At 45.9% G+C, this 12488-nt stretch overlaps 1 protein-coding gene and 1 pseudogene across 3 annotated transcripts in view; both read right to left on the reverse strand.

Moving 5' to 3' along the window:
* Positions 1-9132: 9132 nt before the first annotated feature.
* On the reverse strand, positions 9133-10185 carry LOC116558248 (annotated as a pseudogene). Its single transcript, XR_004271917.1, has one exon. The product of XR_004271917.1 is annotated as an uncharacterized LOC116558248 (transcript).
* The window catches only part of HGSNAT (heparan-alpha-glucosaminide N-acetyltransferase), a 53661-nt gene continuing 50305 nt past the window's right edge, over positions 9133-12488 (reverse strand). For both annotated transcript variants that reach the window (XM_032288035.1, XM_032288034.1), the window contains one exon: positions 9133-11581. In XM_032288035.1, coding sequence (XP_032143926.1) covers positions 11400-11581 — 182 coding nt within the window. In that variant the 3' untranslated portion in view covers positions 9133-11399. The remainder of the gene's footprint in view (positions 11582-12488) is intronic.

Below are 12488 nucleotides of genomic sequence, written 5' to 3' on the forward strand. Positions count from 1 at the left end.
TGTGTCAACACCATATCCAGTCTCCAAAATAAAACTATTTCCAACAGAGTGTATACAAAGCATTCTAAGAAAGACCTTTTAAACATATCTATGTATTACAGCATAGTCACCACGTCTATTCTGTTAAATAACACTCTCTCAACAGTATATAAGTAGCATTCTAATCAACTGGGGTTTGTTGGGGTTTTTTGTTTTTCAATTTTTTATTTCTTTTCTTCCTTAGAATTAGGCATAACTGTATTTCACAGGTTGGTGTGATAAACCAAACAAATAATACTTGTCTAGCATCTAGCATTTAGTTAGGACTCAATGCATAGAGCTGCTGGTATTTATTTTACCACATACATGTTTTAATTATGTTTCAAAAATTTGCAGCTAAGCCAAGTGCATATGGATTAATGCGGATGCATACTAGAATACTAGTATGCCAGGAGACTGGCTGCTGAGTATTCCCCAGAGTTGGCCAAACTGCAAAGTCTCACGGCACATTCCCTAAGACTGCCTTTGCAAGCCTGGGGAGTTCACAAAAGCACTGTCAGATACAGTAATTCACAGAAGGACCTACAGACCTCTGTGGAAACTATTATACCACGGTTATAGTTTATTACAGGGCAAGGATACAAACTCCTATCAGCCAAAAGAGGAGACCCACAGGGCTGAGTCTGGGAGATTTACAAATGCAGCTTCCACTGTCCTCCAGACGTGTCAGCCTCCCTGCATGAATGCACAACACACTGGGAGTACTGCCAGCCAGGGAGGCCCATCCACATTCTGCTGTCCAGAGATTTTACTGGCGCTTTCTTATGTAGACGTGACTGACTGACTGATAATTTTGCACATGGGTGAAGTCGGTCATCATGTAAACAAACACATATCGAGGGACCAAAGCCCCTACTCTAGATCACATGATCAGTCTTTCTGGCATAATCGACCCACACCCTGAGACTGTTAGGTGTGAGCAGCCTCACCATTATATCCAGTGTGACCAGCCCTGCCCTACACAAGGACACTCTGTCAGGTGTGACATGGGTTACCTCCCTGAAGTCAAGGAAAGAGGCCAGGCCTCTCTTTGAGCAAGGCCACATTACTTACCATGCAGGTGTGTTACCAGAAAAGTACAAAGAGGTTGATGTGTTTTGTTTTTGTTGCATTATTTTATTTCATAAGAACACAGTAAACAGAAAAAAGTAATATAAAGTATAAAGAAAATATACAATGTTGCTATTAGAAAATGTTCAAAATATAACCTTCAATAGTCAATATCATAGTGGTGTTATATTATCGAAGTTTTATTAATTGACAAAAATTATATAAATGTATGTGCACAATATGATATTTTAAGATATGTATACATTGTACAATGCCTAAATCCAGCTAATTCACATAATCCTCACTTAACAAATTTTATTGCTGTGGAAAGAACATTTAAAATCTACTGTCTCAGCAATTCTCAACACATTGTTGTTAACTCTAGTCACCAGGTTGCACGACACAGCTCTTGAACTCACACCTGCTGTCTAACTGGACTATTGTATCCTTTAACCAACATCTCCCCAATCAACCTGTCCGCCACTGACAATCTCCATTCTACTCTTTGCTTCTGTGAATTCCTTTTTTGGATTCTACGTAAGTGAGACCATGTGGTATTTGTCTTTCTGTACCTGGTTTATTGCACTTAATGTCCTCTAGGTGACAAGATTCCGTTTCTCTTTTCTACCGCTGAATAGTGTTCCATTGTGAATATTTACCACATTTTCTTGATTCATTCATTCATTCGTGAACACTTGGGTTGACTCCATAACTTGGCTTTTATGACTAATGCTGCAATGAACACGGGAGTGTAGCTCTCTCTTCAAAATGCTGATTCCATATTCTTTGGATGTATACTTAGTGGTAGCATAGCTGGATCATATCACAGTTCTAGTTGTAATTTTTTGAAGAGCCTGCATACTGTTTTCCCTCCTGGATGTGCTAATGGGGTCCTCAGAAGACTTGGCTGGGTGGCCATCTAGGAGTAGGGGGCCTCTAGGCTTCTTCTCTGTGGCCACCTCTACTGAACGCCCACTGCCAGCTGCCTCTCTCTCTCCTCTTACAGATGGCCTGGGCACGGCCCCTCCACCACCTCCTGCCCCTCTGCTGTCAAACATCTCACACAGGAACCTCTGTCACAGCCCCTGCCCAGGACCTGATTGCCCCTGTTGGCAGTTACATCCCATCCCTACAGTTTGGGGCTTCACCCACATCCACATATGACCAGAAGTGGACAGGACCAAGGGCCCAGAAACCCATCGGCAAAGGCTGCCTATGTCCTCTGCCCAGGCCATCCACATGCATCCCCCTTTGCTCCAAACCAGGGTCTGTGGCCCAAACCCGTGGCTGAATAAACCTTCCCTGGGTTAGTCCTGGCCTGCTCTCTCGAGAATGATAGAGACAGACCAAGAGTGCAAACGATCTTTATACCTACTGGACCCGTCCTCCAAAGTGTGCCTGCTAGTCCCAAGGCAACTGCCAGCATGGGGCCTCAGGCCCTTTGGCCTGCTCTTCACCAGTGCTCAAAACAAACAGGGAAGGCTTGGTCAAGCCTCAGCTCTTCCTGCAGGTATGGAGGAAAAGCGCACACTAAAGCCACCAGCGAATGAGGCCCTTCTATGGGCAGACACGGGTGCAGAGGCCGGGCTCCCTCCAGCGAGTGATGGTGCTTGCACTGGGCTCCACACTAAGGGATAATAAGTCTTGGCCCGGGCCTGCCAGAGAGCCCAAAGGCCCGGGAAGCAGAAAGGGCAGTCTCCTGGGGCATTTTCCGCTGCTCTGGCTGCAGGACCTAGGCAGGAAGTCGTATTGCCTTCCTTTTAGGCGGAGCGCCTTGAAGGTCTCTGTGCATGCATGTGCACTTGTGCATGTGGGCTTGTGTGCATGCTTGTGTGCGTATGTGTATGCTCGTGTGTGTACTTGCACGTGTGCACTTGTGCTTGTCTACTCGTGCATGTTTGTGTGTGTGCTTGTGTCCAATTGTGCATGTGTACTTGTACATGTGTGCCTGTGTGTGTGCTTATGCATGTGCATGCTTATGCATATGTGCTTGTGTTTCTGCGCACTTGTGCGTGTGTGCTTGCGCATGTGTTTGTGTGTGTGCTTGTGTGTATGTGTGCTTGGATGTGTGTGTGCTTGGGTGTGTGTGTGGTTGTGTGTGCTTATACCTGTATGTGTTGCATGTTTGCTTGTATTTGTGTGAATGTGTGCATGTGTGCTTGGTGTGTGTGTATGTCTGTGCTTTTACATGTGTGCATATGTGTATGCTTGTGTGTGTGTATGCTTGTGAGGGAGGCACCAGTTTGTAGCCAAATGAACGGCCAGGGTTCCCCAGCGGTGGATAGAGGAAGAGGGGAGCTTTCACCTACATGGATGCCTGGGTTGGAGGTCCTGTACCCCTGGTCTTTTTTAATATGGGCGAAACCTCAAATTGTAGAGATGGGATGCCACTGTCAGCTGGTGCCATCCGAGGTCCTGGGCACGGAGCAGTGACATAAACTTGGGTGTGAAGTTCAACAGCGGAGGGGCAGGAGGTGGAGGGGGCCGTGTCCCAGCCATTAGCAGGAGAGAGAAGAGGCTGGTTAGGGGTGGGCATTCCGGAGGGGAGGCACGGAGGCCAAAAGTCTAAAGGGCTGGAGCAGTGGCTCACGTGTGCAATCCCAGCACTTTGAGAGGCTGAGGCCAGAGGATCACTTGAGTCTGGGAGTTTGAGACCAGCCTGGGCAATAGAGTGATCCCCGTCTCTAGACCAAAAAAAAAAAAAGTTTAAAAAAAATTAGGCGAGGTGGCGCGTCTATAGTCCCAGCTACCTGGGAGGCTAAAGGGAGAGAATGGCTTGAGGGACGTCAAGACTGCATTGACCCATGACTGAGCCATTGCTCGCCAGCCTGGGCGACAGAAGAAGACCCTGTCTGGAGGGACGGGGGGCGTGGGGGCGCCTAGAGGGCCCGGCAAGTGTTCTCCCATCAGAGTCTTTGAGGCCGGGTTTCTCTTGTTTCCATGCGCAGCAGAAGAGGCCAGCGCGTTCCTGGCTGGGCGGTGGACAGCGCCGGTAGCCCGCGTGACGTGGCCCAGACGCCAAGCTGCTGCTGGGGCCAAACCGCCTGCTGGGAGCAGCCCCTCGCACTGATCTGGAAGCCCATCTTCAGCCCCGTCCAGCCCTGTGGGTTTAGAGCGCGGCCCGCCTCCGGGACGACACTGGCAGGCACGCGGGGCCACAGAGCTGAGTCCCTCGCTTCGCTGTCCCCGGCCAGCCCTCGCGCCAGGGCTCTCCTGCCTGTGCAAGCCACAATTCGGTGGGCACCTTCCTACAACTTGCATCGCTGCCTCCTGTTAGACGGTTTGTTTCTCCTCCAGACAACGTCAGGTAACCGAATCCAGGTGGCTGGTCACACGGACAGCCATTCCCCTCAGTTACTCCCCCCTGGCGCCCCCCCGCCCTTTATGACGCCTCCAGCCTTTGCGCTCTGTTGATGCTGCACCTCCCTGCTGTAACAGTGTTAGTGGCCAGTGTCCTCTTGGTGTCCTTTGACAGGAAAGCATCACCTAGGGTTGTCACACTGCCAGGCTGTACCTCTGTTCAATCAGCTGTGGATTGAGCTGCACAGGATGTAGTGAGAGGGAGGTACCAGTTTGTAGCCAAATGACGCTAAGACTGACCAAATGTCAGAATAGAAACTCTCGTTTATGGAAGTATAGGTGTGACTATGTATAGGATAAAATACAAGAACAGCTGACCATGAACAGCGGAAAATCAGAAAAACAATTGCTTTTTTTTTTTTTTTTTTGCATTTTAGGTTTTGGGGTACATGTGAAGAACATGCAAGATTGTTGTATAGGTACACACGTGGCCGTGTGATTTGCTGCCTTCCTCCCCTTCACCTATATCTGGCATTTCTCCCCATGCTATCTCTCCCCAACTCCCCACCCCCCGCTGTCCCTCCCCTATTTCCCCGCAACTGACCCCAGTGTGTAGTGCTCCCCTCCCTGTGTCCATGTGCTCTCATTGTTCAACACCCGCCTATGAGTGAGAACATGCGGTGTTTGATTTTCTGCTCTTCTGTCAGTTTGCTGAGAATGATGGTTTCCAGGTTTATCCATGTCCCTACGAAGGACACGAACTCATTGTTTTTGATGGCTGCATACATTCCATGGTGCATATGTGCCACATTTTCCCTGTCCAGTCTATCATCGATGGGCATTTGGGTTTGTTCCAGGTCTTTGCTATTGTAAACAGTGCTGCAATGATTTCTCTAGGATTCCACTGAACCCCAAATGGTAATGGACACTGTGGGAAGCCATGCGCTCCTCCTGGCAGTAGGCAAGGCCAGCTGTCCTAAATCTAGCACTTCGGATGGAATTCTGGGGGAAAAAAAAAGCCAGCAATGTGATGGCATATTTTGTCTATTACAGTCTTTTGACAAACACAATTGGATAAGGCATTTATATCTGAGGCATTTTATGGCATAATGCAAACATCTAGCATTTGCAGTAACTTTGTTTTTTGTTGTTGTTGTTGTTGTTTTTTTGTTTGTTTTTGTTTTTGACAAGAGTCTTGCTCTGTCACCCAGGCTGAAGTGCAGTGGCTCCATCTCGGCTCACTGCAACCTCTGCCTCCCAGGTTCAAGCAACTCTCTGCCTCAGCCTCCAGAGTAACTGGGATTACAGGTGCCTGCCACCATGCCTGGCTTTTTTGTAATTTTTGGTAGAGAAGCGGTTTCACCATGTTGGCCAGGCTGGTCTCAAACTTTTGACCTTAAGTGATCCACCCACCTTGGCCAAAGTGCGGGAATTACAGGTGTAAGCCACCACGCCCAGCCAAGCATTTCCATTCACTTTGAATTTGGAAATGCATGTAGCTTGAAGAACAATTTTGGAATGAATGCTCAACAGAAACTGATTACCAAGAGAAAAATGCTGACTTACTACATTCTAGTAAAAACTGGTAGATTACACAATTATGTACCTAAAAAACAAACCCTGGTAATGTTTTCCCACTTAACTTCAAAGCTTAAGAAGAGGTGTGTTAAAGACTCCAAAAGCTGGAATTATGCTAGAAACTTCATTATTAATATGGTCATGGCTTATATGGTGTATTGCTTAGCACTTTTGAAGCTCTAGCCTTAATTTCATTTTGTTTTCTTTAGAATCAGAGTCTTGCTCTATCACCCAGGCTGGAATGCAGTTGTGCAATCATAGCTCACTGAAGCCTCGAACCCCTAAGCTCAAGGGATCCTCCCACCTCAGCCTCCCGAGTGCCTGGGGCTGTAGGCATGTACCACTGCATCCGATTACTCCTAGTGTTCTTACAACCCATACAAAGATCTCTTTGTGAAAGGCAGTTTGATATGCTGAGAAATTTTCTCAAAGTCCATTTGTCTCCCCCATTTATTTGGAAAACAGAATTACATTATAAGGAAAAAGTAACAGCATGTTGAAATTTCACTGAAGCTAATACCCTTTGATACAAACTGGGTTATTATGCATTTATAAAAGATGCCCTCTGCTGGCCATGAAAAAGATACATTTTATGATCTAACTGGCAGTACATTCACTTTATTATACATAGGAATTAGGAAACTGCCATTGACAATTGCTACAAGGAGACTAAAATACCTAGGAATACAACTAACAAAGGAAGTAAAGGACCTCTTCAAGGAGAACTATAAACCACTGCTCAAGGAAATAAGAGAAGACACAAACAGATGGAAAAACACTCTATGCTCATGGTTAGGAAGAGTCAATATCGTGAAAATGGCCATATTGCCCAAAGTTATTTATAGATTTATCGTTATCCCAACAAACTACCAATTACCTTTTTCACAGAACTGGAAAAAACTGCTTTAAACTTCATATGGAACCAAAAGAGACCCCGCATAGCCAAGACAATCCTAAGCAAAAAGAACAAAGCTGGCAGCATCACTCTGCCAGACTTCAAGCTATACTACCAGGTAACAGTAATCAAAACAGCATGGTACTGGTATCAAAACAAACACATAGACCAATGGAACAGAAGAGAGGCCTCCAGAGCAACACCACACATCTACAACCATCTAATTTTTGACAAACCTGACAAAAACAAGCAATGGGGAAAAGATCAACCATCTAATTTTTGATAATAAATGGTGTTGGAAAAATTGGCTAGCAATGTGCAGAAAACAGAAACTGGACCCCTTCCTGACACCTTACACTAAAATTAACTCCAGATAGATTAAGGACTTAAATATAAGACCTAACACCATAAAAACCCCAGAAGAAAACCTAGGCAGAACCATTCAGGACATAGGCATAGGCAAGGACTTCATGACTAAAACACCAAAAGCAATGGCAACAATAGCCAAAATAGACAAATGGGATCTAATTAAACTCCAGAGCTTCTGCACAGCAAAAGAAACAATCATTTGAGTAAACCGGCAACCAACAGAATGGGAAAAAATTTTGCAACCTACCCATCTGACAAAGGGCTGATATCCAGAATCTACAAAGAACTAAAACAGATATACAAGAAAAAAACAAAGAAAGCCTCCAAAAGTGGGCAAAGGATATGAACAGACACTTTACAAAAGAAGACATACATGAGGCCAACAAACATATGAAAAAATGCTCATCATCACTGGTCATTAGAGAAATGCAAATCAAAACCACATTGAGATACCATCTCACATCAGTTAGAACGGCAATCATTAAAAAATCTGGAGACAACAGATGCCGGAGAGGATGTAGAGAAATAGGAACACTTTTACACTCTTGGTGGGAGTATAAATTAGTTCAACCATTGTGGAAGACAGTGTGGCAATCCCTTAAAGATCTAAGAAATAGAAATTCCATTTGACCCAGCAATCCCATTACTGGGCATATACCCAAAGGACTATAAATTGTTCTATTATAAAGACACATGCACATGCATGTTCACTGTGGCACTGTTTTGCAATAGCAAAGACCTGGAACCAACCCAAATGCCCATCAATGATAAACTAGACAAAGAAAATGTGGCATATATTCACCATGGAATACTATGTAGCTATGAAAAAGAATGAGTTTGTGTCCTTCGTAGGGACGTGGATGAACCTGGAAACCATCATTCTCAGCAAACTGACACAAGAACAGAAAATCAAATACCACATGGTCTCACTAATAGGCAGGTATTCAACAGTGAGAACATGTGGACACAGAGAGGGAGGGTGGGGAGGGATAACGTGGGGAGAAATGTCCAGTATAGGTGATGGGGGGATGGAAGCAGCAAACCACCTTGCTGTTAATGTACCTATGCAACAATCTTGCATGATCTGTACATGTACCCCAGAATCTAAAGTATAATAAAGAAAAAAACCAAAATCATAAAAAAAGGAATTAGGAACATAAATGCAAAAAAATCAAAAAAGTCGCATTTTTCTCCCCACTGTGCAGAATAGTGTTTCTTGCTCCATCCTTAGTAGCTCGTGCCTCCCTGTGAGATGTCATCACTTGTTGCAGTTGTCACTGGGTGTTGCCCCATGACCATTCCCCTGCTCTGCCCCTCACCCCAACACACTCCCTCCTCCCTTCCCAAAGGAACACAGTCTTGTGCAGGGGGGTCACCTTCCTCCACACAGCCGTGGGCTCGGTTCATCCCAGTTCCCTGCCCCTGATGGTCTTGGGACAAGCAGATGGGACAGGAGGGGAGGCTACTGAGAGGTTTCTGGGGTTTCCAGCCAAAAGGGATTACGGGACCCCCCCAGCGGGATGCACTCTCCTCCCACGAATGTTGTGCTGGTGTGGGGCACCTAAGGCCGGCGGCGGCAGCAGCAGCCTTGGCTAGCTGACAGCAAGCTCCAGCTGGGTCTGGCCTCTGTTGGGACTTAGAGAAACTCCCCTCTAGCCCAAGTGATTCCAGAGTTATTTTCTTACAGCTCAAGACACCCTAGTTGATGTAACACCCAGTTTGAGAAATGCTTCCAGAAAACTCACATGGAGAGGCCCCACTCAGCTTTCCCTGCTCAACTTTGGGATGACACAAATGGGACCATCCACAGTGACTCACTGCAAGGAAAGGGTGGCAGGAAGAGGAACGACAACTGTCCCCACAGTCCCATGAACATTCTCATGGGCACCCTGGACACATGCTCATCTTACAGCACTTAAATATTTATTTTAAAAATCCACATCACTTTGCTTTAAAAATGTTTATTTAGCGCCTTCAATGTACAAGGCACTGTTTGGCGCCATGAGGAATACACAAACAAACACGGCATGATTCTTGCCTTAGGAAGCTCACAGTCTAGCGTGGGAAATTAGAAATTGCACATGCACACAAGTAAAAGTCACACCAGCCAAAAAGCACTAAATGCTGTGAGATTGTTAACATTACAAGAACCCAGAGGAAGAAAACACTATTTGGGGATGAGAATAAGAGATTAGAGAAGGTACCTCAGAAGTAAGGGGTTTAAAAACAATAGATCAAATTGTAGATAGGAAAAAGTTCAGAGGAAAAGGCAATCCAGGAAGGCTCTAATTGAAACCAGAAGCAGGAGGTACTTCTGTGATGTGATGGAGGCAGGAGAAGCCCCACTGGGCTGAATTTAGAAGGGGAAGGAGGGGAGGGGAGGGGGAGGGGGAGGGGGAGGGGGAGGGGGAAAGATACGTGGGGATAAAGAGGTGAGTATGTGTGCCAGGCGAAGGTGTTTCCATTTCAATGGAGATTTCTCAAAGAGAGGTGATCTGGCTGGAGAAAGCTTAATCTGGTGGCAATGGACAGGTGGCTTTAAGAAGGCGGGGACAAGGGAAGGAGGCTGGTTTGAAAATGATGACAAGGGTCTGGACTTGAGTGATGTGGCAGTGACAATGAGAACGGAGTAGCTGCAGGTGGAAGATGGAGACAGTACTGGGGAGATCTGTCGGAGGTGAGGCGGGCAGAAAGATGACAACAGGTTTATACCTAGAGACACGTGATCCATTCACAAAGCCAGGGAAACCTAAGAGGAAACACTTCGTGTTTGAGGAGAGGAGGGTAAGGCTGAGGCTGAGACGAGGGCTGGCCTCCAGGTGGAGGGGCCAGGTACAAGCAGACAGGTACAAGCTGGATGAGAGTTCAGGGCCTAGGGCAGAGCCAGAAACAGACAGAAGGCTGTTGTGCAGAGACAAGGTTGAAAGCAGCGGCACAGGCTAAGGCCCATCTCACCAGGGAAGGGTGGGTAAAGCACAACCCTGTGACCACATGTTCCTCACCGAGGACATCCCTACAGAACACTCAGGAGGGTGACGACGCCTCCCACCAACAGTGCTGTGTGTCTCTGTGTCCCCGGTTTCACGCCTAAGAAACAACGTCTTTGGCTATATGATGACAAGCAGGAACGCCACCTCCATTGTGGAGGGTCATCTTGAAAAGACTTACTCCAATGAGAGTTTTTGAAAGTTTTCATTATCATTTATTTTGAAGAGTTTTCGGTAATAAAACTTTTTTTCTGAAGATTTCAGAAAAGCTATCAATGTCTGTCACCTCATCATGTCTAAGAGCTGGAAGGAAACTGAGAGTCATCCCCACCCTCTGACTTCACAGATGAGGATGCCAAGGCCCGGGCTGGCCAAGGGTCTCGCCCAGCACCTCACACAGCAGGGACGGCTCAGCTGGACCCACAGCATGGGCAGTGCCTGCCCTCCCCACAGCCACTCCCATGGCCCGTGGATGCCATCCAGATGGACAGGGAGACAGGGAGGAAAGAAGGCAGATGGATGGACAGACAGACAGACAGATAGGCAAGAGGGGTTGGGAATCACACATCTATATTTTAACTTTCCGAGAGAGGATAAGAAAAAATGGCTTGTGATAGACATTTTTTGGACCCACCAAAGCCTTGCATATCTGAAAAGAAAATTACTTTGGCTTTCTGGAAACATTAAACTGCATTGAATCAAAAAAATAGACTAAGTTATGACACATCACATCCAGTAAGCTTCATAGCAGCCGTAGTAGGAGTGATGGCATTTCGCGTTGGTATGTGCATGTGTGTGGAAAGGAAGTTTGCAGGGAAATAAGGTCAGCAAGAAGCAGATCTCGGATTGTTTCATCCAACACGGAAGAAAAACACCCACGGCAATTCCCTTTTGGAGAGTTAAAGCCAATCTCCTTGGAATGAAGGTCCAAATACATTCATTTCCACAGAAGAGGGAGGAAAACACAATTACATTTCAAATCTGTAAGTCACAAATACACAGGCAGAGTCCTGGAGAGCTGTGTCACAGTTAACCAGTTGAGGACATCAGCGTCTTCCCCCATATTCTGTAAACACACAGCCAGTCAATTTCCTAATGAATGCTTCCCTTTAACAAAGCCTGCTTCAGTCCTCCCTGCAGGCCCACTAGAGTCCTCCAGTAGCACGTGTCAGCGGGAGCCATCAGATTTTCCAAAAAATCTTCTTTCTATAGAGGATGTAGGCAATGAGCACCCAGAGGGCAGTGGCAACAATGTTCTGAGTCAGGTGCTCCCTGTGGGACTGGTTGTCCTCCAGCTTCCACTGAAAGGGGAAGTAGTTCTCAAACACTTCATGGCCAACATACACCAGAATAGAATTCATTCCTTAAGAAGAGAGACATACAGAAGATCATGTTTCTCACAGAGGAGTCACATCTGATCATCTATTTAATTCTTGAAACCAGTTCAATAGAAAAACAGAAAGCATGCACTTCCATTATTGGCTCCTGCCAAAAATAAGCAATGCATATCTTAGGTATTTAAGTGTAAACTGTATCAAAAATTATTAGAAGGCCTGGTGCAGTGGCTCACACCTGTAATCCCAGCAATTTGGGAGGCCAAAGTGGGTAGATCACTTAAGGCTAGGAGTTCAAGACCAGCCTGGCCAACATGGTGAAACCCTGTCTCTACTAAAAATACAAAGTTAGACGGGGGTAGTGGCATGCACCTGTAATCCCAGCTTCTTGGGAGGCTGAGCCACAAGAATCACTTGAACCCAGGAGGTGGAGGTTGCAGTGAGCCGAGATCACACCACTGCACTCCAGCCTGGGCAACAGAGCAAGATTGTGTCTCCAAAAAAAAAAAAAAGTTATTAGAAAATATTCACTTTATAGCAGTACAATTCTTGAGTACTAAATCTGAAAGGAAAGCTAAAATTATTATTAATAACTTGTATTTTCTAGGTAGAAAACCTGAGGTCCAAAGAATGTAACTATTCCTAGAATCAAAGGGCTGAAATGAGGCATTGAAATGATCTGGTCTGTCTCTTAGTCCTTAGGTGGAACTGCATCTAAATCATTCCACGTATCCCTTGGAATCACCTCTTGATATTTCTTCTAATGCACAATCTCTAAGGTAGTGGATTTATATTAAGAAAGCAAGCATAATCTCATTATTAAGAACCAGAAACTGGAAAATGTGCCCCAAATCATTTCTACTCTTCCAGAATTTGGTATAGCCTGAAGAAACAGGTGGAGTCACAAACTGTCCTACTACTCCGTAACATACGTGG

The sequence above is a fragment of the Sapajus apella genome, unplaced genomic scaffold, assembly GCF_009761245.1.
Source record: "Sapajus apella isolate SASKATOON/1434 unplaced genomic scaffold, GSC_monkey_1.0 scaffold21, whole genome shotgun sequence".
In the NCBI taxonomy this organism is placed as follows: domain Eukaryota; kingdom Metazoa; phylum Chordata; class Mammalia; order Primates; family Cebidae; genus Sapajus; species Sapajus apella.